At 41.9% G+C, this 24,498-nt stretch overlaps 1 protein-coding gene across 2 annotated transcripts in view; it reads left to right on the top strand.

Moving 5' to 3' along the window:
• pou6f1 (POU class 6 homeobox 1) overlaps positions 1–24,498 on the top strand; it is a 182,637-nt gene that overhangs the window by 97,991 nt on the left and 60,148 nt on the right. For both annotated transcript variants that reach the window (XM_067976741.1, XM_067976742.1), the window contains exons 6-8: positions 51–223; positions 3,800–3,913; positions 7,579–7,797. In XM_067976741.1, coding sequence (XP_067832842.1) covers positions 51–223; positions 3,800–3,913; positions 7,579–7,797 — 506 coding nt within the window. The remainder of the gene's footprint in view (positions 1–50; positions 224–3,799; positions 3,914–7,578; positions 7,798–24,498) is intronic.

The following is a 24,498-nucleotide window of genomic DNA, read 5'->3' on the forward strand; positions in this document are numbered from 1 at the left end:
ATTTGTGTCTGATTCTGAACAATAGATGTTTTTTTCCAATTCTCTTGCAGCTGCATCATTGTTGAACACTGCACTCCAGCCTGCACAGCTTCAACAGGCCTTACAACCTCAGCCCACTCTACAGTCCCTTCCTACATCTGCTGTACCTCTGAAACAGCCGGAACCACAAACCCAAGTCACTTCCATCCACACAGCACAAGGCCTGACTTTAAACCCCACAATAGTGAGTAACTCCAATGTATGCTGCCTCTCGTTATATGTGGAGAGGGACCAGTGGTGATGGAATCTTAAAACAATATTTTTTACTATTGTATATAATATAGTGATAATTGCCTTATTATGAGTTCTAATAATTCAGATTTTTTTCCTTGATTTTTTAATCACTTTTGTTCATTTTAAAAATACTATTTTTAAAGAGCTTAATTTATATCTTACTGCTTTTATGTTTATAATTTAAAATATATTTGGTCATGATGCCATTTTTTTTACAAAATCATATTTGACCATGTTTTGTGGCTGAGACTTTGGCTTAAGTTCAGTTATCTTCAGTATTGTGGATGGCTGTGATAGATCTAAACATCTATTTCCATAGCTAACCTTTGTCAGTGCTTCCTGACTGATTATAGCAGAGAACTTAACTTTCCATTCTGCTAAAATGCTGTGCTGAAAGTGAATGTAACAAAACTACCAGTGATGGTGTTTAGAATCATAAGAGGAATACATGGAGGAGACAATTCACTGCCATTTCAGCAGCTTTTCAAAGAAGCAATTTTGTGACTTCCTGAGCCTGAAGGAACTATTTATAATAGTCCCTTATTGTAACTAGGATGGCATAACTACCTCATAGGTTCTGAAGCATAGAAAATAAAAGGGGAGGGGGAATTAGGCAATCATTTGAAAAATCAAAGAAAACATATCTTTAAGTGTGCTTACATTCTACATGCAAAGCACAAGCTGACTGATGGAATCAAAGAAGCTACTGGAAGGTGGATATTATTGGTTAGCAATGTTGTACGTTAATGCTAGTAACTCAAACAGTTACTTCGCCCCCTGAAATTACTTGTGCTTTAATTGTTGCTCACGTTACGTCACAGACCCGATGCCAAACTTTGTTTTTGCTTATTAAGGCCTTGTCGATAAAGGGAATTTTGCTCAGGAATGTTAATTTCCCCAAATTGGAGCTAAAGCACTGGAGGGAACCAGCAGAGTTTGAGGAGCGAATGCAAAGAGAAGTCTTGCAATGCACACAACAGCATGGGTGCAGCATCAAGTCTCAGACTGCAGGATACATTGAAAGATGAGGAGCAGTAACAGCAGGAGAGGACAACCAAAGAGGTTCGAAGGCACAGGAGGCAAACCATTAAGACCGACTATTATCCAGTGTAGCATGAGTATCGCATATGTCTATCTGGATCTCAGTGAGGAATGGTGTTTCTGGAGGCTGTGCCTCACCAGGGGGACACAATCAGTAATCTGTGACATCTCCTGAAACCAGCCAAGAAGCAACATCCAAATGGGATCACTATTGGGACTGAAAGTGACTAAACTTAAAAATCGCTGATTCTTTCCAGCAACTGGCAGGAGACACCAGTAGAGCTAGCCACTATCCAATTCAGCAACTGATGAGACAGACCCAATTTTTTGAGATTTGTGGCATTCCTAGGGTGTAAGGTGCCATTGATTACATCCACATTGCCATTTGTGCACCTGCAGGCAATGCCCTTCCTTTTATCAACAAAAAGGGTTACTGCTCCATTTATGTGCTGATGGTATGCAACACCTCGATTTTAAAATTCTCATCCTTGTTTTCAAATCCCTCCATGGCCTCGCCCCTCCCTATCTCTGTAACCTCTTCCAGCCCCACAACCCTCCAAGATCTCTGCGCTCTTCCAATTCTGGCCTCTTGCCCATCCCCGATTTTAATCGCTCCACCATTGACGGCCGTGCCTTCAGCTGCCCAGGCCCTAAGCTCTGGAATTCCCTCCCTAAACCTCTCCGCCTCTCTACCTCTCTCTCCTCCTTTAAGACGCTCCTTAAAACCTACATCTTTGACCAAGCTGTCCTAATAGCTCCTTATGTGGCTCGCTGTCAAATTTTGTTTGATAATCACTCCTGTGAAGCGCCTTGGGATGTTTTACTACGTTAAAGGCGCTATATAAATGCAAGTTGTTGTTATAGGGACAGAATTATAAAAGTTAATGCTTGTTTTCTGGGGCATGCTCATGTCGCATACAGCTTGATGCAATCAAGCTTTCCCCAACTGTTCCATGAAGAAACTAGAATGCAACTTTGGCTGTTGGGCATACGACGACACAAATTTCACAAGTCAGAAACATATAGGCCCAGATTTTGCTGAAAAAATAACGGTGTCTGAACGACGCACGCTGTTATTAATGCGCAAATCAGCCAGCAACTTGTGGCGAGGAAGAGATACCCCGTGAATTGCGAATCGCCACAAGTTGCTGCCGATTTGTGCCGATCCGACAGCTTCCCCCAAAATGGCATCTCGCACTTAACCTCCCTGTGATTTTCATGAAGTTGCTGCATTTGCACACTAATTGCCCATTAATTGCCCATTAAACTCACCACAGTCTAGTAATTAACAGCGCAAGTACCCTTTTAACGACATGATAATTGTTACTGACTGCCAATCAACCTCTCTTGCCCAGAAAGTGAACAATTATAAGTGTGGAGTATCATTCCTTCAGGTAGTGAATTGTTGTTGGAGATATAAAAAATGTCAAATTTTAAATTTTAAAATTTTTTCTCTTATTTTTCCTTTCTGCCTCTTTTTCTCTCTCTTAATCTAATCTTTCTTTCCATTTCTTTATTTATCTTTCTGTGCCTGATTTGACATTAAATTCACCCACCCTCCTTCTCAGTCCTTCCTCTGTTTATTTCTCAATCCTTTAATCTCATTGATTGAGGAGATAGACTGTTGGTCCCATCGTTCACTAAGGTCCCAGATGCCCCGTTGCCCTCGCTGTGCCGTTATCAGCTTGCACTCCCAGCAACTTTGTGGATAAAAAATGTTAAAACGTGCACGAATAAGTCTAACAAACAGGGCATGCTCCAGCAAAATCTGGGCCAATGAGTATTTCTTTGGGCTCTTGAAGGAACAATTCCAGTGTGTGGACCACTCGAAGGGTGCCTCACAGGAGGCTCTAGAGAGAATTGGCAGAATGATCATAGATTATTGCATGCTGCACAATATTGCAATTGAAAGAGACAAGGATGCTTGTGATGAGGAGCAGCAACAATCTAGGCACCTGTAAGAGGTAGAATATTAACCATCTGTAACAGACCAGCCAATGCCCAAAGCAGGACAGATGCGTCAGGCAATCATGAAGGAATGTTTTTGTCTTCAGACCTGCACAGGGTCCTTATAGCAATTCAAAATGCAGAATTAAGAATATTATAAATACATTTTTTTCTTAAGTTAACCTGATGTTCTCTTTTTTTTGCATAATCTGATCTACCGCTATGCTATCCCCTTGTGCCAAGTCTAATAGTGTACTGTGGTCTGTCTTCCATACTATAACTAAATTAGGCCCCTGGTGGAAGGAGTAGACGTGGAGGCTTGCTGCAAGGTTTCCTTCATACCTTCTTGTGATTCTAAATGCTGGGAATGCATAGCAGGTCTATTAGCATCTGAAAGGAGAAAGGATAAATTAAGACTAATATGGAGTTGATTGCTGTGAAATGTTGTGTATAGCCTGTGTATTTTGATTCTACTGAGTACGTTATCAGTGTGTTTTTCATATTGGGGCAACTGATTTTATTTTTCCTCCCCCGATAGCTCAGTAGTCAAACTTCACTTGTGGGCTCTTTGACTGCTACTCCAGTTATTACAAATACTGTCCCCAGCTTCCAGGGAATTACGAGTCAAATCATAACTAATGCACAAGGACAGGTAGGTCTGCTCCAGGTCTGATGCATATTAATTTGTTTTCATGATTATAAACATTTCTTTGTTGCATAGGAAAGTTGAACATAATACCTTAACGTTCAGACAATCTTTTTTGTACAACCTCTGTGTGTTATTATATGCAAAAGTCACCTGTGTTTAGGAGACTGCAGAATCTGCTGAGACATCAAGGCCACATAAAAGCATGAAAACAAAAACAAAATGTAACTAATTCCTGTTTCCCAGAAATGAAATAAAACATATATATGATCAACAGCTTAGGCTATAGATCTCACCTGCAGTCATTAGCTAAAGCTACAAGTTAAATATGGGGACCCAAGGTAAGCTTACTCGAGCTAGAAGGGTCACTAGTACAGGTTTATTATGAGTGGTGATGAGGGAGGAGTTCACCACTAGTTTTGTCTTCTGATAACTGTTTAAATTATCTGCAGATCTGCCCGTTCTCCCTCTATATGTGCAAGATGCGACTTCTACCTCAGCACTGTGACTCACTCTTTGTAGCTGGGTACCCAACCTGATAGCTATTCCCAGTTTATTTATTAATATATCTATGTTTGTAAAATTGTCTCTCTGCTTGTCCATCTTCCCAGATCACCAGGTGTGTGGATTCTTGCTACGTGGCCCAAGAAACATCCTGTATCTGCTGAGCCTGTTTTCTCCAGACTGTCTGATTGGACAGTCTCACATTATGTGATGTAGATTCCCTCCTTCCAGCCCAAATAGAAAAAGATGATGAAGAGTCAAAGAGAACGGTGCTGGACTAGGAAAAGGCAAAGTTTGGCGAGATAAGAAGGGATCTGGCCCAAATGAACTTGGCAGAAAAATTACCAAACAGGATACCAGATAGAAGAGATATCAGTGGGAGATCTTCAAATATGAGATGGAAACAGTACAAAATAAATATATTCCTATAAAGATGAAAAAGGGTTGCGTCAGAAAGTAGAGTTCCATGGATAAGTGGGAGATTAAAACTAAACTGAAACTTAGAAGGAAGGCATAGGACAAAACTAGGACTAACAGTACTAAAGAAAATCTTGAATATAGAAAGTATAGCAGGGAGTTGAAAAGGAAAGGGCTAAAAGACTAACAAATAGTATTAAAGGAAATAGTAGGACTTTTATAAGCTTATTAAAAGTAAAAGAATAATTAAAGAAAGGGTAGGATCACTCGGGGAAGAAAGTGTGAATCTAGTGGTAGAGGATGAAGGTATGGCAGAGATATTAAATAAATATTTTGTGTCAGTTTTTACAAATAATGATGGAAGTGAGAATGTAGGTATACCAGTGACGGATAAGGAACAATTATTTGAGACAACTGTAGAAAAGGAATTGGTTCTGAAAAAAAATAGCAGAATTCAAGGTTGATAAGTCACTGGATCCTGATGATCGCGCCCCAGTGTGTTGAAAGAAGTTAGAGAGGAGAGGGCAGAGGCTCTAACAACTTTTCAGTGCTCCTTAGATAAGTGAATTGTGCCAGGGAACTGGAGAGTAGCTGATGTAACAATACTGTTCAAGAAGGATAAACTGGGTACCAATAGACCATTTAGTCTAATGTCAATTGTGGGCCAACTGGTAGAATCCATGATTTGAGTTAAAATGAGTGAGGATTTAGAAATGCATGTGATAATCATGAACAACCAGCATAGATTTGTTAAAGGCAATTCGTATTTGATAAATTTAATAGAGTGTTTTAAAGAAGTGTCTGTTTGGGTAAAGGGAATTCAGTAAATGTAGCGCATAATGGATTTTCAGAAGGCGCATGATAAGGTGTCTCACAGGAGGTTTGTTACAAAAATTTAGGACTCACATAGCAACGTGAATAGAAAGTTGGCTGACAGATAGGAAACAAAGTAAGAAAGATTGAAAAAGACTCCAGCAGGACACACGGGTGTCAGATGTAACTTAAGGTGGAGAAGTGAGGTGATATATTTTGGGCAGAATAACACTCAATGGAAAGATGCTTGAAGGGTGTGGATAAAGAGAGAGACCTAAGGGTTCAAATGCATAATTCCCTGAAAGTGAGAGTGCAAATAGATAAAGGCCAATAGCATTTTGGGTTTTGTAAATAGGGATATCAAGTACAAGAACAAAGATGTTATGATAAATTTGTACAAGGAAATGGTTAGGTCACAGTTAGAGTACTGTGTGCAGTTTTGGACACCCCATTATAGAAAGGATATTAAAGCCATAGAGAGCATACAGCGTCGATTCACCAGGATGATGCCAAGAATGGGAAATTGATAGAGAAGTTCTCACTCATCTCACTATAGCACCAGCAATCTAAGGAGAGATTGCACATCCCTAGCTAATGATTTTCCATCCATTAATGGACAAAAATATTATACTCTGCTGGCCTGCAATTTACCGACCAGTGGTTCCTGTGAGCGGCGCACCTTGCCAGGAGTGGCCGATTGGGAAGTCAGCCGTAATGTGCGAAAGCCCTTCCTGGTACCACACCCTAATCTGGAGGGAGCAAATAACTATTTGGTACAACTTCTGTAGTAGGAGCTGAATAGTCTCTGCAACTCCTTGTAGGAAGTCAGGCTAACCCTGAACCGCTGCAGCAGGAACAATAGATACTTCGGGGTCGATTTTCATCTGGCCAAATCAGCATTAACGCGGCAGTATCAGCCTCAAAATGGGGTCGGTAGACTTACCGCCTTGTTAATACCGACATTCTAGCTGCCGTCATTTTTAAAAGGACCTTCAACTGGCCAGCTGGAGAGCCCATCTGTTTCAGGCCTCGTGCATATGCAAATCGGGGCCCTATGACATAGTTAGGACCCCGATTGCAATTTTAAGAAACACGTGGATGGAGTGTGTGCCACACCTTCTGTGCCCAAGTGACCTGGCATTAAGCGGCCTAGCCAGTGGTCCTTAAAGTGACAGCTGCTGGCTGCTCCAAAAATGGCCCAGAAAAGTTTCTGGGTTATATTTTTGTGAAGCCAGGAGTGCTCCTCCTGGCTTCACGAAAATACTGCAGGTCACTGCCGGCCCGGGCCCAACCCCTTAGCGTTTACCTGATGTGCTGAAACAGGCAAAGTCTGTGGGATGTGGGAGCTTTATTTCTGTTGCTGATTCCTCCTGCTTACAGAATGGGGAAGGGTGAATATCCCAATTCATTTTAAAATCATGCTGATGGTTGAAATGCTGGCACAGAGATATCATTCAAGTGATTGTACACAGTCATGTTGCTACTAATAGGCTTATTTTTGATTTTGTTGCACTCATTCTATAGCCTGATAAAGTTAAGACCAGCATAACCACCTTTATTTCCCAAATAAAACTATGAATAAGAATGGAGGCTCGCTTAGCTGCAACTCACGTCCCAACACCCAAACCACCTCCCGGGAGCAGCCTTAAAAAACACATTGCTTTCGGCACAAGATAACCATGCAAAGAAAATGAATGTACTCCCCCTACCCTCCCCCAAATACCATGCAATCAAAAGGTAGAAATTAGTGACCTCATTCTATTCAGCTCATTGTTCAAAAATAGACTGCTGAAAGTGTCAAAGTAATATGTCCTAATAAGGTATCCCAATTCACTATGCTTATAAAAATCTCACTATGGTAATATTCTGATATTGGCAGCTGTGGTCACTTTTATTTCACTGTATCCCGTCACTGATATTGTCATTCTTAAACACAGGTCATAGGAACCCTTCCTTTAGTCATGAACCCAGCAACAATAACAACAGCCAATCCGGTGACAGCAGTACCAGCACAAAGCCTACAAGTACAAGCAGTTACACCACAGATGCTGCTGAACTCCCAAGGTCAGGTGATTGCAACTGTGATCAGCAACCAGTTTGTGCCAGTTCTGAGCCGACAAGGAGTCCCTCTCTCACCTGTAAAGACAACGCAACAGGTAATGCCTCCTAGGTTTGTTTTAAATACAGTAGAATCTGTTTAATGGGAACATCATCTATTGAAATTGCAATTTAAAAAAACATTGCAAAATACATAAAGAACGACTTGCCTTTATTCTCAAGCAAATATTCTATTTGAAATGGATATTGATTAATAATGCTGCACTGTATATACCATTCCTTTTATGAAGTGTACTAAGTTATTAGCTGTTTTCAATGCATGTGTGCTTTTGTTTTAAAAATGCATTTATTACATATTGTATGTGAGATGCAAGACAACCCAACAGAAACTACATTTCCACAAGCCTGAATTTCAAAAATAAAGCAGCTGTATACCACCTGTCACTATAGACAAGCACCAGACATCGCTGCCTCTTAGCCTTCTAGAATAACAATACAATGAAAAACTGCTCTCGCTCATTGATGCTACACAGATGGGCCAACATAAAAGTTGTACAATTTTCAAATACCACCAAAATCAAACCAGCCTCCCCACCAAGGCCATCTCCCAATAACCAGTACATGTGCACCCCCCTCATCCTGGTCAGTGACCAAAGTAACCAATGATACCATAAGCACTATAATAACTATCCCCTACCCAGAGACAATGCCAGAACTGTTTGTGTGAAGAACTACATCCTGACATCAGTCCTGAACGTGCCTTTTACCAGTTTGTATCGATGCCCCTTGTCCTAAAGTCATGGTTAACTTAATAGTTCTATTCCACTTAATCTCTTATTCACCTCTACAAGGTCCCTGCTCATGGATGAAGAATGAGTTTTTCTAGCCTTTTCACAGAACTTAGTCACCTGACATTAGGGATCTACCTCGAGGCCCTTCTCCACACTGCCTCGGTGACTGGAACTAAACGCTGGAGTCAAGGGACAGCCTGACCAGGGCAGCTTCAGCATGACAGATTCAAACTTACACTCTACTGATTCCACGGAGTGCCTCAGCATTCTGTTAGCTTTATCGATTGCAGTTCCTGAATGACTGGATATGCTGAGATTAGCCCTTCATGTGTTAATAAGCAGAACTATGTTTCAAGGTGATAACACACTTACCGCCTAGGAGTTACCCTATATAGGAATGATACCATCTATTATCTGTAAAAATGTGTACTTATATCGCAGCTGTATAGACTGAGTTTTGTGTGAAACAGGTTAATGGATTTGTCTGTATTCTACACAATAAGCAAAGTGGCCCTTTTTCTTGGTTATTCTACTGATCTCAACTGGCAGCAATATATCCTGCAGTTCCTCAAGTCACTAATTCGTCCCCCTCCCCCTGCAACATACCTTGGTGTTGGCAGGCGGCCTCTAGACCCCATGATTTTGACCTGCCTGAAGCCAGCCAGTTGCTTCTGTTTGCCCGTTTCAGGCGGGCAGCTGGCTGGCGGGATATAAACGAGGCCTGGGAGTTAAAATTTCATGGGCCTCAAATTAACGACATGGGGTGGGTTTAATGCTTGCTCTGCCTGCCCAAAACCCACTCCCAGTTAAAATTTCCCCTCTCATATAGGTCCTTTGGGAGATTTAGCAGGACATGGAGACCAGAGTATGGGTGAATTCCTGAATGGATACTTTGCATCTCTTTTTACTGCTGAAGATGATGCTAAGGTACCAGTGATGCTGTATAGAGGCCCCCTCAAAACTGATACACTAGAGGTAGCTGCAGAAATTGTCTTGGTTATGATAAGGCGCTTTAGCGTACTGAAAGAAGTGGGAGAGGTATTATACTTGGCACAACACCTTCGATAAAGTGCTGCATAGATGGCTGTTGGAAAAGATGACGTCATATGGGATTTGCAGCCAGTTATTATGCTGGATAGGTAACTGGTTGCAAGCCTGTAGTCAGAAGGTCGTCATCAATGGGAATAAATCTGAAGCTGGGCAAACCCCGTGCTGTGAGCGCAGTGACTTAAGAATTCTGTATTCTGTATCGTTCCCATATTTGAGTTACTACCACATTATTTCGTAAAAAAACTTTGGAGTAGAAATTGTTTGTGGCCTGTTTTTAAGTCCATAGCCAACTATGCGTCGACAGTGCGCGCCCCAATCTGGAGGTCCTAGGCTGGCCTGAAATTGGTCTTCGAGCCTCGTTGACACTTCTTGTGTGAGCTTTTGGCACTTGTTGCACCTCCACAGGTAGCTCGTGCATTTTACTAAGAAGAATATTGGGCTCGCCGGCAGCGGCTCGAAGGTAAGTCTCAAGAGTGAGGATGGAGTGATAACAGTTGAGGGGGGGGTGCGATTGCAAGGAGTGTGAACTTGGGGGAGCATTCCTGCCCCTCCTGTCTCCACAGAAACGTTGATTTTTAAAATATCTTTTCTTTTTAAAAATGTGCTTTTTGGTGGCGGTCGCTGCTTAGGCCATTGCGACCGCTTAAGAATCCTGTTAAAGAAATATCATGTTTGACTAACTTGATTGAGTTCTTTGATGAAGTAACGGAGAGGGTTAATGAGGGTAGTGCAGTTGATGTTGTGTATATGGACTTTCAAAAGGTGTTTGATAAAGTATCACATAATAGATTGTTAGCAAAATTAAAGGGGCCGTGGCTGCGTGGATACGGAATTGGCTAAGGGACAGAAAGCAGAGAGTAGTGGTGAACGGTTGTTTTTCATACTGGAGGGAAGTATAGAGTGGTGTTCCCCAGGGGTCAGTATTAGGATCACTGCTCTTTTGATATATATTAATGACCTGGACTTGGGTATAGAGGGTATAATTTCAAAGTTTGCAGATGACCCGAAACTCGGAAATATAGTGATCAGTGAGGAGGATAGTAACAGACTTCAGGAGGACATAGACAGACTGGTGAAATGGGCAGACAGATGGCAGATGAAATTTAATGCATAGAAGTGTGAAGAGATTCATTTTGGTATGAAGAATGAGGAGAGGCAATATAAACGAAATGGTACAATTTTAAAGGGGATGCAGGAACAGAGAGACCTGGGGGTGCGCATACACAAATCTTTGAAGGTAGCTGGACAAGTTGAGAAGGTTATTAAAAAAGCATATGGGATCCTTGGCTTTATTAATAGAGGCATAGAGTACAAAAGCAAGGAAGTTATACTAAACCTTATAAAAGGCCACAGTTGGAGTATTGTATCCAATTCTGGGCACCACACTTTAGGAAGGATGTCAAGGCCTTAGAGAGGGTGCAGAAGAGATTTACTAGAATGGTACCAGGGATGAGGGACTTCAGTTATGTGGGGAGACTGGAGAAGCTGGGATTGTTCTCCTTAGAGCAGAGAAGGTTAAGGCGGGATTTGAGAGTTCAAAATCATGAAAGGTTTTGATAAGGAGAAATTATTTCCAGTGGCAGAAGGGTCGGTAACCAGAGGACACAGATTTGAGGTGCTTTATAGAGTGTTAAGAGTCATTGAGGGCAAAATGAAGTGTTTGACAAGAAAGATGAAATCAAACTTCTTGGAGGCAGAAGGAAAGTACTTTCTGTTCAAAGTACTCCCCCATTCCATCTGTTACCACTCCTTGCAGCATACTAGTGCAGGGCACAGGCTCAGATATGCTACTGGTCAGTGTCATTACAGACTGAATAGTCCCAATCAAATCTGGGAAGCATCTATTGCAACAGTGGTAGCTGCCACTCTGGAAGCCACCCATGTCCTTAGAACTTCCTCCTAGTGCCTTGTTGCCACCAAAATCTCCTGTATTGTCGCTCTCTCCAGGATGTTTTGCATGTCGCAAGCAACTTGTGCAATGTGTTGCAGATGTGTGTAGAGGACTCCTCCCACTTCTCCATCATCTCAACCATATGCATGGAAACCACCTCCACTGCCTGCACATGAGATCTATGCTCCTGAATCATTGTTTTTTTGAAGATTGGGCCCTGATATCTGGGTCCTTTGGCTCCTCAGACAAGGGTGGTCGTTTCTCCACCCACTGTGGAGGAACATCACTCTCTTCCTTTCTACACCCAGCTCATGCTCACTAGTGCTCAGTGCTTCACCCAATAAAAATCGTTCTGACTCATTAATCTCTTCCTCCCAAATGGGTGTATCTGGGCTGGTGCAGGGGCAGGTTAGATGCAGAATTGATGGTTGGATACGAGTTATGGGTCATTAATGCTGCACCTGGCCCCACAAAAATCAACCTGCCTGATGCCCCAAACTCCCCTGGGATTGCTGGCCCCCTGAACTTAACTTGACCAGTTCGGCTCTGCGGAGGAGCTGCAGGATTTCCTGTCCATTTCCTGTCCACTTCAAACGTAATCCATTGATTAGAAAGCATTTTGAGACATTGTGAGAGGACAGTTTTTTCTTTTTTGCTGCCTCATCTCTTTCCCTATCCTCTCTTTTAATTCAGGCCCCCTTTTTAGAAGGGGGGGTTAAGGAGTAACTACCACAAATGAGAACCAAATAAACATGGTCAAATAATAATTTCATTTTCTCTTTCCCTATCCAGTGATGGGAAAGGACTGATAGCAATGTTAATTGTATCCATGTGATTATATCAATTAGTATTAATTGTATTCAGGCGGTGTGTATCAATTGGGCACTCTCTTGTATCCGTTTATGAGAGCTGATCTAGGATGTGGTGGTGGTAATGTTCTGTGAATAAAGGCTTGAAGCAACTGAAGACCAGGCTCTAGTATTCTATCCTTCACCATGGGCTATCCAGTAACATTAGAGAATGGTTGCCTAAAGATGGAGTTTGGAAACTATGATTTTTTTTTGGACTTAAAACAAAACTTGAAAGCCTAGTGGCCATTTCTGCCAATGGCAGAAAGCAAGTTTAAATTGTTGAGGTATGATTTCCCTCCGATGTTCTCAGAGTTTGAACTGTATGACCAGTGGAAGAATGAGGTTGATATGTGGTCACGGGTTACTGCTCTGCCAAAGAGAAAACAAGGCATGGCCTTGGCATTGTTGCTTCCTGAAAGAAGTAAAATCAGAAGTAAGGTATTTTCTGAGATGGATGCAGATCTTTTGGATAATGATGAAGTGAGACGCCTTTCTAATAGAATTTCTGGATCAAATCTAAAGAAAGATGACCTGTTGAGTGCCTATGAGGCCTGGTCAGCATTTGATAGATTTCAGAAAATGGATGGTCATTCAATGGAAAAGTATATCATGGACTTTAACAAATTGTACAAAAGGTTGACAAAGTTCCAATTGGGAATCCCTGGATCGGTACTAGTGTTTAAATTACTAGCTTGTGCTAAGGTGCCTTGTATGGACAGGCAACTGGTGTCCAGTTCTTGGAAAAGGAGACTCTGTTGGATCAAATGTCTGCTGCCTTAAAAAAAAATTCCTGGGGAAACACTCATTCCCTTTAGCCTCCATGGAACAAATGGGGTCTTCTGATGTGACCCAAAGATGGTTACCAGGTTTTGAAATGTTCCAGATACAAAAGGCAGGTGCCACACCAGGTTTCAGAATTTAAGAGACTGGACATAGGTGTCGATATGACTGAAGGATTAAAGACAGCCAGATTGATAATGAAAGTAGGTACAGTAGAATTTTTTTTATTTGTTCATGGGATGTGAGTGTCGATGGCTAGGCAAGCATTTATTGCCTATCCCTAATTGCCCTTGAGAAGGTGGTGGTGAGCTGCCTTCTTGAACCACTGCAGTCCGTGTGATCTTGTGGCCATTACAGAAACATGGCTGCAGGGTGACAACGACTGGGAATTAAATATGCCAGGGTATTTAACAATCAGGAAGGACAGGCAGGAAGGAAGGGGAGGTGGGGTGGCTATGTTAATAAAGGAAGGAATCACTGTAATACAGAGAAATGATATTGGGACAAAGGATCAGGATAATGAAACAGTTTGGGTAGAGATAAGGAATAATAAGGCAAAAAAACACTAGTGGGCGTAGTATATAGGCCTCCTAATAGTTGCAACTCTGCTGGAAGAAGTATTAATCAGGAAATAGTCGGGGCATGTAATAAGGGAACAGCTATAATTATGGGGGATTTTAACTATCATATTAACTGGACAAATCAAATTGGGCAGGGCAGCCTTGAGGAAGAGTTTATTGAGTGTATTAGGGATGGATTTCTTGAGCAGTATGTAACTGATCCTACAAGGGGGCAAGCAACCTTGGACCTGGTCCTGTGTAATGAGCCAGGATTAATTAATAATGTCCTAGTTAAGGATCCCCTTGGAATGAGTGACCATAACATGATTACATTCCATATCCAATTAGAGGGTGAGAAGGTTGGTTCTCAAACAAGCGTACTGAGCTTGAATAAAGGAGATTATGATGGTATGAGAGTGGAATTGATTAAAGTGGACTGGGAAAATAAATTAAAGGGTAAGACGGTACATGAGTAGTGGTGTTCATTCAAGGAGTTATTTTACAACTTTCAAAACAGATATATCCCACTGAGGAAAAAAGGGTGTAAAAGAAATGACAGCCATCCGTGGCTAAGTAAAGAAATTAAGGACAGTATCCGACTAAAAACAAGGACATATAAGGTAGCCAAACTTAGTGGGAGGATAGAAGATTGGGAAGTCTTCAAAAGACAGCAAAAAGTAACTAAAGGATTGATTAAGAAAGGGAAGATAGATTATGAAAAGAAATTAGCAAAAAATATAAAAACAGATAGCAAGAGTTTCTACAGTTATATAAAAAGAAAAAGGGTGGCTAAGGCAAACGTAGGTCCCTTAGAGGATGAGACCGGGAAATTAATGGTGGGAAACATGGAAATGGCAAAAATGCTGAACAAATATTTTGTTTCAGTCTTTACGGTAGAGGACACTAAGAATATCCCAACACTGGACAAACAGGGGGCTCTAGGGGGGGAGGAGCTAAATACGATTAAAATCACTAAGGAATTGGTACTCAGTAAAATAATGGGACTCAAGGCGGATAAATCCCCTGGACCTGATGGCTTACATCCTAGGGTCTTGAGGGAAGTGGCAGTAGGGATTGTGGATGCTTTGGTAATAATTTTCCAAAATTCTCTGGACTCGGCAAAGGTCCCGGCAGATTGGAAAACTGCTAATGTAACACCCTTATTTAAAAAGGGTAGTAGGCAGAAGGCTGGAAATTATAGACCAGTTAGCCTAACATCTGTGGTGGGTAAAATTTTGGAATCTATTATTAAGGCGACAGTAGCGAAACATTTGGATAAACCTAATTTAGCATGGCTTTACGAAGGGGAAGTCATGTCTGACAAATTTGCTTGAGTTCTTTGAGGACATAACGTACAGGGTGGATAAAGGGGAACCAGTGGGCGTAGTGTATTTGGACTTCCAGAAGGCATTCAACAAGGTGCCACATAAAAGATTATTGCTCAAGATAAAGAATCACTGGATTGGGGGTAATATTCTGGCATGGGTGGAGGATTGGTTATCTAACAGGAAGCAGAGAGTTGGGATAAATGGTTCATTCTCAGACTGGCAACCAGTAGCCAGTGGTGTTCCGCAGGGGTCGGTGCTGGGTCCCCAACTCTTTACAATCTATATTAACGATTTGGAGGAGGGGACTGAGTGTAACGTATCAAAGTTTGCAGATGATACAAAGATGGGAGGGAAAGTGGAGAGTGAGGAGGACATAAAAAACCTACAAGGGGATATAGACAGGCTGGGTGAGTGGGCGGAGATTTGGCAGATGCAATACAATATTGGAAAATGTGAGGTTATGCACTTTGGCAGGAAAAATCAGAGAGCAAGTTATTATCTTAAAGGCGAGAAACTGGAAAGTACTGCAGTACAAAGGGATCTGGGGGTCCTAGTGCAAGAAGATCAAAAAGTTAGTATGCAGGTGCAGCAGGTGATCAAGAAGGCCAACGGAATGTTGGCTTTTATTGCTCGGGGGATAGAATATAAAAACAGGGAGGTATTGCTGCAGTTATATAAGGTATTGGTGAGACCGCACCTGGAATACTGCATACAGTTTTGGTCTCCATACTTAAGAAAAGACATACTTGCTCTCGAGGCAGTACAAAGGTTCACTCGGTTAATCCCGGGGATGAGGGGGCGGACATATGAGGAGAGGTTGAGTAGATTGGGACTCTACTCATTGGAGTTCAGAAGAATGAGAGGCGATCTTATTGAAACATATAAGATTGTGAAGGGGCTTGATCGGGTGGATGCGGTAAGGATGTTCCCAAGGATGGGTGAAACTAGAACTAGGGGGCATAATCTTCGAATAAGGGGCTGCTCTTTCAAAACTGAGATGAGGAGAAACTTCTTCACTCAGAGGGTAGTAGGTCTGTGGAATTTGCTGCCCCAGGAAGCTGTGGAAGCTAGATCATTAAATAAATTTAAAACAGAAATAGACAGTTTCCTGGAAGTAAAGGGAATTAGGGGTTACGGGGAGCGGGCAGGAAATTGGACATGAATTTAGATTTGAGGTTAGGATCAGATCAGCCATGATCTTATTGAATGGCGGAGCAGGCTCGAGGGGCCGATTGGCCAACTCCTGCTCCTATTTCTTACGTTCTTATGTTCTTATGTGTGGTGAAGTTCTCCCACAGTGCTGTTAGCAAGGGAGTTCCAGGATTTTAACTACGAAGGAACGGCAATATATTTCCAAGTCGGGATGGTGTGTGACTTGGAGGGGAACGTGCAGGTGGTGGTGTTCCCATGTGCCTGCTGCCCATGTCCTTCTAGGTTGTTGAGGTCATGGGTTTGGGAGGTGCTGTCGAAGAAGCCTTGGCAAGTTGCTGCAGTGCATCCTGTAGATGGTACACACTGCAGCCACAGTGCGCCGGTGGTGAAGGGAGTGAATGTTTAGGGTGGTGGATGGGGTACCAATCAAGCTGGCTGCTTTGTCCTGGATGGTGTCGAGCACCTTGAGTGTTGTTGGAGCTGCACTCATCCAGGCAAGTGGAGAGTATTCCATCACACTCCTGACTTGTGCCTTGTAGATGGTGGAAAGGCTCTGGGGAGTCAGGAGGTGAGTCACTCGCCGCAGAATACCCAGCCTCTGACCTGCTCTTGTAGCCACAGTATTTATGTGGCTAGTCCAGGTAAATTTCTGGTCAATGGTGACCCCCAGGATGTTGATGGTGGGGGATTTGGTGATGGTAATGCCGTTGAATGTCAAGGGGAGGTGGTTAAACTCTCTCTTGTTGGAGGTGGTCATTGCCTGGCACTTGTCTGGCGTGAATGTTACTTGCCACTTATCAGGCCAAGCCTGGATGTTGTCCATGTCGTGCTGCATGCGGGCACGGACTGCTTCATTATCTGAGGGGTTGCGAATGGAACTGAACACTGTGCAATCATCAGCGAACATCCCAATTTCTGATCTTATGATGGAGGGAAGGTCATTGATGAAGGAGCTGAAGATGGTTGGGCCTAGGACACTGCCCTGAGGAACTCCTGCAGCATTGTCCTGGGGCTGAGATGATTGGCCTCCAACAACCACTACCATCTTCCTTTGTGTCAGGTATGACTCCAGCCACTGGAGAGTTTTCCCCCTGATTCCCATTGACTTCAATTTTTCTAAGGCTCCTTGGTGCCACACTTGGTCAAATGCTGCCTTGATGGTCAAGGGTAGTCACTCTCTCCTCACCTCCTGGAGTTCAGCATGTTTGCACCAAGACTGTAATGAGGTCTGGAGCCGAGTGGTCCTGGCAGAACCCAAACTGAGCATCGGTGAGCAGGTTATTGGTGAGCAAGTGCCGCTTGATAGCACTGACGACACCGTCCATCACTTTGCTGATGATTGAGAGTAGACTGATGGGACGGTAATTGGCCGGATTGGATTTGTCCTGCTTTTTGTGGACAGGACATACCTGGGCAATTTTCCAGTGTCTGGTAGATGCCAGTTTTGTAGCTGTACTGGAACAGTTTGGCTAGAGGCGCGGCTCGTTCTGGAGCACAAGTCTTCAGCACTAGAGCCGGGATGTTGTCGGGGCTCATAGCCTTTGTTATATCCAGTGCACTCAGCTATTTCTTGATATCACGTTATAGCAACAGAAGACAAAATTGGGACAGTAGTAATAGGCAAATGAATCCCAGGAATGACTTAGATGTGACTAAGTATCATTTATGAGGCGAATTGCCCAGAATGAAGATGCATGGTCTTTGAAATGATGCATTAAGAAAGTAGTTCTGAGGATGAAGATAATAATGAATGTGAACAGATTATACTGGTCAAAGGAAATTTAGTCCTGTGATGACTGTATTGGTCGTGGATTCCTTTAATTGTGCGGTGTTAGTGCATGTACTCCAACTATATGTGGGTAGATTGGTTAAAATATTATCTTCAGTCACTAAGTAGTGAGGATCAACGCAAGGTTGAGGAATATAAACGTTCTACGTGTTTTAGGTTTGGAGATGACACCTTAAGGTCACTTGAGAGTGGTAATTCCATGTAAGATCGCTGGAGTAAGCCATTTTATAAGTTTAGATGTAGTCTCTAGTGAGATACCGCTGCTTTTGGGTAAACCTTCCATGAAAAAGGCAAAAATGAAACTTGACATGGAACACGATGAGGCAATCATTTTTGAGAAATCGGTTGATCTGCAGTTTACCCAGTCAGGGCATTATTGTATCCCCTTAATAAAACCTGATGTTTCTCATCAGTGTGTTAGACAAGTATTAATGGTGATAAGGATAAGAGGAAAACAAATTGTCTTAAAGTTACATAGACAATTTACCCACCCTACTTGTCAACGTTTAAAGATCCTGCTAAAAGATGCAGATGTGGTTGATGAGGAATATATGAGGCTCATAGAGATTAGTGAGAACTGTGAAATCTGGAAGTAGTACAGACGGACGCCCCCCATGTCCTATTGTAGGTGTTCTATTAGGACGTGACTTTAACGAGGTAGTTGCCATGGATCTAAAGGTATGGAAAAAAGACAAATGTTTTCATCTTACATTTTGTTGACCTGGCTACGAGGTTTAATATTTCTCATATATATACGGTTATTTTAGATAAAATTGTGGAAAAATGGAAAGGGACTGGACTTGGGACACCAGCAAAGTTTTTGACCGATAATGGAGGTGAATTCGCTAACACGGAGTTCAGAGATATGTGTGAGAATATGAATATAATTTTCATGAATACAGTAGCTGAGAGCCCTTTCAGCAATGGTCTTTGTGAAAGGAATCATGCTGTGATCGATAACGTGGTGCATAAAATTTCTGCTAATCGACCAGAGTGTAAATTGTCAGCTGCCCTAGCATGGGCAGTTCATGCAAAGAATTCTCTTCAGATGGTTGGAGGATACAGTCCTTACCAACCAGTCTACGGGCGCAATCCCAAATTACCTTCTGTTCTTTGTGATAATCCTCCTGCTGTGGAAGGTACTACAATTAGTGCCATTTTTTCTGAGCATTTAAATGCTATGCATGCAGGGAGACAGGCTTTTATCAAGGCTGAGGTATCAGAGAAAATTCGTAGAGCACTGAGGCATCGTATTAGACCATCTGAGACAGAGTTCAATTCAGGAGATTTGGTATACTATGAAAGGGAGGGTCATAGGGAATAGAAAGGCCCTGGTAAGGTTATAGGTCGTGATGGTAAGACAGTAATTGTCCAACATGGCAATCAAACTGTTAGCGTTCATTCCTCACGATTAATTATAAAATCTCTGACTAGTTGATAGAAGTAAACGAGGCACCTTGTGTCTCAGATGTTCATGATTTTTTGATGAGGTTCCTGAGGTACAGAGTGAGGTAGATAAAGGGCTGGACAGTGGTAATGTCAGTGATCAAGAAACACATGACAGAGTTATCACACCCACAGGACAATTACCCAAAGTGGGTACACGGGTGACATGTTCCAGAAGGGACGAATGAATGGAGGGATGCAACAATTTTGGGACGTGCAGGCAGAGCTATCGGTAGGTTTAAATTTTGGTTGAATGTTCAGGATGATGGCCATGAAACGAGGTCCATGGACTGGCAAAATGGGGTAAAAGAGTGGAGAGTACGAAAGCAGAGTACAAGCAGCGATAGGGAGTCCGGAAGTGAATCTCACGTCAGAAAACGATCGCGGACTAGAGATGAAAGAGAGAGATCTCACAGTAGTAGTTCCTACAGACATAGAAGTGGAAGTAGGGGACGTAGCTTGACTAGGTCAGACAGACAATGAAACAGTCATATAACAGAACAGTCATATAACAGAACTAGAAGCAGAAGTCCTCATGATCGTGACGTTTTGGTGGCTACCAATAAACTTGAGGATAAACAAGTAAGGGAGGCAAAACAAAAAGTTAGATAGTTGGAAAGAATTTGGACTTTATTCTGAGGTAACAGATAAGGGTCAACCAGCTTTGTCACATAGATGGGTTTGTACTGAAGTCCTTGCAGATGGGACTAATAAGGCTAAAGCGAGGTTGGTAGCTCGGGGTTTTGAAGAGAAACTGATAGATGTTCGAGTGGATTCTCCCACTGCTGGAAAGGTAATCTTAATTTTTTTGGCAACATATTCATGGGAGTGTAGATCAATTGATAAAAGCCGCATTTCTGCAGGACGATACTTTTCAGAGAGAAATGTTTCTGAAACTGCCTAACGAGGCAGCAGATGCGGAAGGAAAACTGTGGAAACTAAACAAATTCGTCTATGGCCTGAATGATGCTTCCAGGGTATGGTATTTTTCGGTGACATCTGTTTTGCTAAAAATAGGTTGTATTCAACTAAAAGCAGATCTCGCAATGTTTTATTGGTACCATAACGGGAAAACTTTCAGGCATCTTCATAATGCATGTTGTTTATTTCTTATGATGTGGTCTGTGGAATTTGAGAAATTCGTCATTAATAAGATTAGAGTAGAATTTAAAATTGGGAGTCAGGCCTGTGGGGCTTTTAGATGTTAAGCAGAGTGGGTCTGGTATCATAGAAAGGTTACAGCACAGAAGGAGGCCATTCGGCCCATCGAGACTGCGCCGGCTCTATGCACGAGCAACCCAGCTAGTCCCACTCCCCCGCCCTTTCCCCGTAGCCCTGCACGTTATTTTCGTTTCAAGTACTTATTCAGTTCCCTTTTGAAGGCCATGTTTGAATCTGCCTCCACCACCCCCTCGGGCAGTGCATTCCAGATCCTAACCACTCGCTGCATTAATTTAAAAAAAAGTTTTTCCTCATGTCACCTTTGGTTCTTTTGCCAATCACCTTAAATCTATGCCCTCTGGTTCTTGACCCTTCCGCAATTGGGATCAGTTTCTCTCTATCTACTCTGTCTAGACCCTTCATGATTTTGAATACCTCTATCAAATCTCCTCTCAACCTTCTCTGTTCCAAGGAGAACAACCCCAGCTTCTCCAATCTATCTACATAATTTAAGTCCCTCATCCCTGGAATCATTCTAGTAAATCTCCTCTGCACTCTCTCTAAGGCCTTCACATCTTTCCTGAAGTGCGGTGCCCAGAACTGGACGCAATACTCCAGTTGTGGCCGAACCAGTGTTTTATAAAGGTTCACCATTATTTCCTTGCTTTTGTACTCTATGCCTCTATTTATAAAGCCCAGGATCACATATGCTTTTTTAACCACTTTCTCAACCTGCCCTGCCACCTTCAATGATTTGTGCACATATACCCCCAGATCTCTCTGTTCCTGTACCCTTTTAGAATTGTGCCCTCTAGTTTATATTACCTCTCCTCGTTCTTCCTACCGAAATGCATCACCTCGCATTTTTCTGCGTTAAACTTCATCTGCCATGTGTCCGCCCATGCCACCAGCCTGTCTATATCCTCTTGAAGTCTATCACTATCCTCTTCACTGTTCACTACCCTTCCAAGTTTTGTCATCTGCAAATTTTGAAATTGTGCCCTGTACACCCAAGTCCAAGTCATTAATATATATCAAGAAAAGCAGTGGTCCCAGCACCGACCCCTGGGGGACACCACTGTACACCCCCCTCCGGTCTGCAAAACAACCATTCACCACTACTGTTTGTCATTTAGCCAATTCTGTATCCACGTTGCTATTGCCCCCTTTTATTCCATGGGCCGCAATCTTAATAGCAAGCCTACCATGTGGCACTTTATCAAATGCTTTTTGAAAGTCCATATTCACCACATCAACTGCATTGCCCTCATCTACCCTCTCTGTTACCTCATCAAAAAACTCTATCAGGTTAGTTAAACACAATTTGCCATTAACAAATCTGTGTTGGTTTTCCCTAATCAATCCACACTCGTCCAAGTGACTGTTAATTCTGTCCTGGATTATCGTTTCCCCACCACCGAAGGTAAACTGACTGGCCTATAGTTGCTGGGTTTATCTTAACACTCTTTTTTGAACAAGGCTGTAACATTTGCAATTTTCCAGTCCTCTGGCACCACCCCCGTATCTACAGATGTTTGGAAGATTATGGCCAGTACCTCTGCAATTTCCCCCCTTACTTCCCTCAGCATCCTAGGATGCATCCCATCTGGACTTGGTGACTTATCTATGATTCTAAGTATGATCCCTAACTTTAAATCAACAGTCTTATTTAGAGAGTGTTACTCCCATCCCCGTGAATCCTATTAGGTCATCACAGAAAGATGTTATATCTAAAGAAGAGACAGAGCAATTACGAAGCTTGATTGGTCAATTGAACTGATTGTGCACTCAGACTAGACCAGATGCTAGTTTTAATGTGTTGGAGTTAAGTACTTCAATGAAACACTCCATATTAGAGAATGTTTTAAGGCAAATAAAACATTACATAAATTAAATATAAATGTGTACTTAAGTTCCCATCCTTAGGTGACCCAAAGAAAATGAAACTAGTTATCTTTAACAGTGCTTCACATGCTAATCTTCCTGATGGGTATTCTAGTGCAGCTGGTTTCATTGTGTTTCTTATGGGTGAGAATGGGAAATGTTGTCCTTTTTAACTTGGGAAGCTAAGAAAATAAAAAGGGTTGTTAAAAATACCCTGGTTGCTGAAACACTGGCTCTTGTTGACACAATGGATATGGGATTCTATTTGGCAAATATTGAGTGACATCCTGTACAATGGGAGTACTGAAGATAGTATACCCAGTGAACGTTATGTAGATAATCGTTCATTGTGGGATAATGTACACTCTACGAGAAATGTAAGTGAGAAAAGATTACGGATTGACCTTACTGGCTTGAAACAAATACTGGAGAGAAAGAAAATCTCTAAAATTAAATTAGTGGATTCAAGCCATCAACGGTTGGATTGTTTTAGTAAAAAGTACATGTACGAAGAAATTAATAGGGGTCCTGGAGAAGGGTCGCCTCACGGTGTAATGCTGTGAATAATATTAAGTTGTACAGAGTATGGAAGGTTTTGATTTTTGAAATCTTTGTTTATATTGTGTGTTTGTGTGTATATAAATTTTTTTTAGAGATGGGAATCTGTTAATCGTATCCATGTGATGTATATCAATTTGTGTTAATTGTATTCAGGTGATGTGTATCAATTGGGAACTCTCTTGTATCCATTTTATAAGAGCTGATCTAGGGTGTGGAGTGGGTGATGTGGATCTCTGTGAACAAAGGCTTGAAGCAACTGAAGACCAGGCTCTAGTGTTTGATCCTTCACAACCTGGCTATCCAGTTTGTAACAAGCACTAAAGCCCAGGGAAGCCGTTAATAGGACTAGTGAATACTTTGAATGTAGCTGTGATTTTTGTTTATTTAAAAACAAAACAGTGAAGCATGAGCTTTTAAACTATATCTGAGGTATCGCCAGAGTATTTTGTAGCCCTTGAGACAGCTGTTCTTTAAGATTTTACTTCATGCATAAGAAAGATTTAATATTTATTATTGTAATCTATTAAAATTGATATGTCTGCTTCGTGTTCTGTGGAAACATCTTGCACTGGACTTTCCCTGTGTTAACTTACCCACAGCTATCTTTTATGCTTGCCTGTAACCTTTGCCTTTGTTGACAATGGGTGGTGCTCTAATAGGATTTCCCATGTTAATCTGAGATGTAACGCTGGATTTGTCATGGAGAATTATTGGGGGAAAACTGCTTTGAGTCTCATTGCAGTTGCAAACTTTGGCCATTGGGTGGTGCTGCATTATCCTTGCCCCACAAATCGCTCAAGATGCTTCCTGAAAATTTTTTAGCTGAACCTTTTTTTTTCAGCATGATGTGGAGATGCTGGTGATGGACTGGGGTTGACAAATGTAAGGACTTGCACAACACCAGGTTATAGTCCAACAGTTTTATTTTAAATCACAAGCTTTTGGAGATTATCCCCTTCGTCATCTGACGAAGGAGGAAAGCTCTGAAAGCTTGTGATTTAAAATAAAACTGTTGGACTATAACCTGGTGTTGTGCAAGTCCTTACATTTTTTTTCAGCAGTTGGAATTTCTAATGTCCAAGAGTTTAAACAAAACAAAAAAATGGATATTGTGCAATAACATGACTAAATTAATTTGTTATTTTAATGCTTTCTTTTAAGTTTTTAATTGAAGGTCTCTGCCCAGAGCTGTGATGCTGTTAGCTGAATTAAAATTGTGCAGGCTGAGCATATACAATGAACCTAATTTCCCAGGATGCCCCAGCACTATTCAGTCAGCTGTACTGATGGAATGTTTTCTTTCAGCTTCAAGCAATTTGTGCTCCGTTGTTTTTCAAAATTATTTGAAGAAAAGTGAGGAAAAAATTTCAAACTTTATTTAAGTAAAGTTTATATTGAGTGTTTTTAAATGACTATGTGTGAGAACAAGCTAGATACATATGAATGCAAGAAAAAAATAAGTGTACACCTATTGTAGCTTTTGTTTTGTGTTCTAGAAAGTGCTTAAGCTGAGAGGCTGTGTCTTTCTCCATCGTAGCTTGAGTTCATTTTTTAA

The sequence above is a fragment of the Heptranchias perlo genome, chromosome X (assembly GCF_035084215.1).
Source record: "Heptranchias perlo isolate sHepPer1 chromosome X, sHepPer1.hap1, whole genome shotgun sequence".
Taxonomy (NCBI): Eukaryota; Metazoa; Chordata; class Chondrichthyes; order Hexanchiformes; family Hexanchidae; genus Heptranchias; species Heptranchias perlo.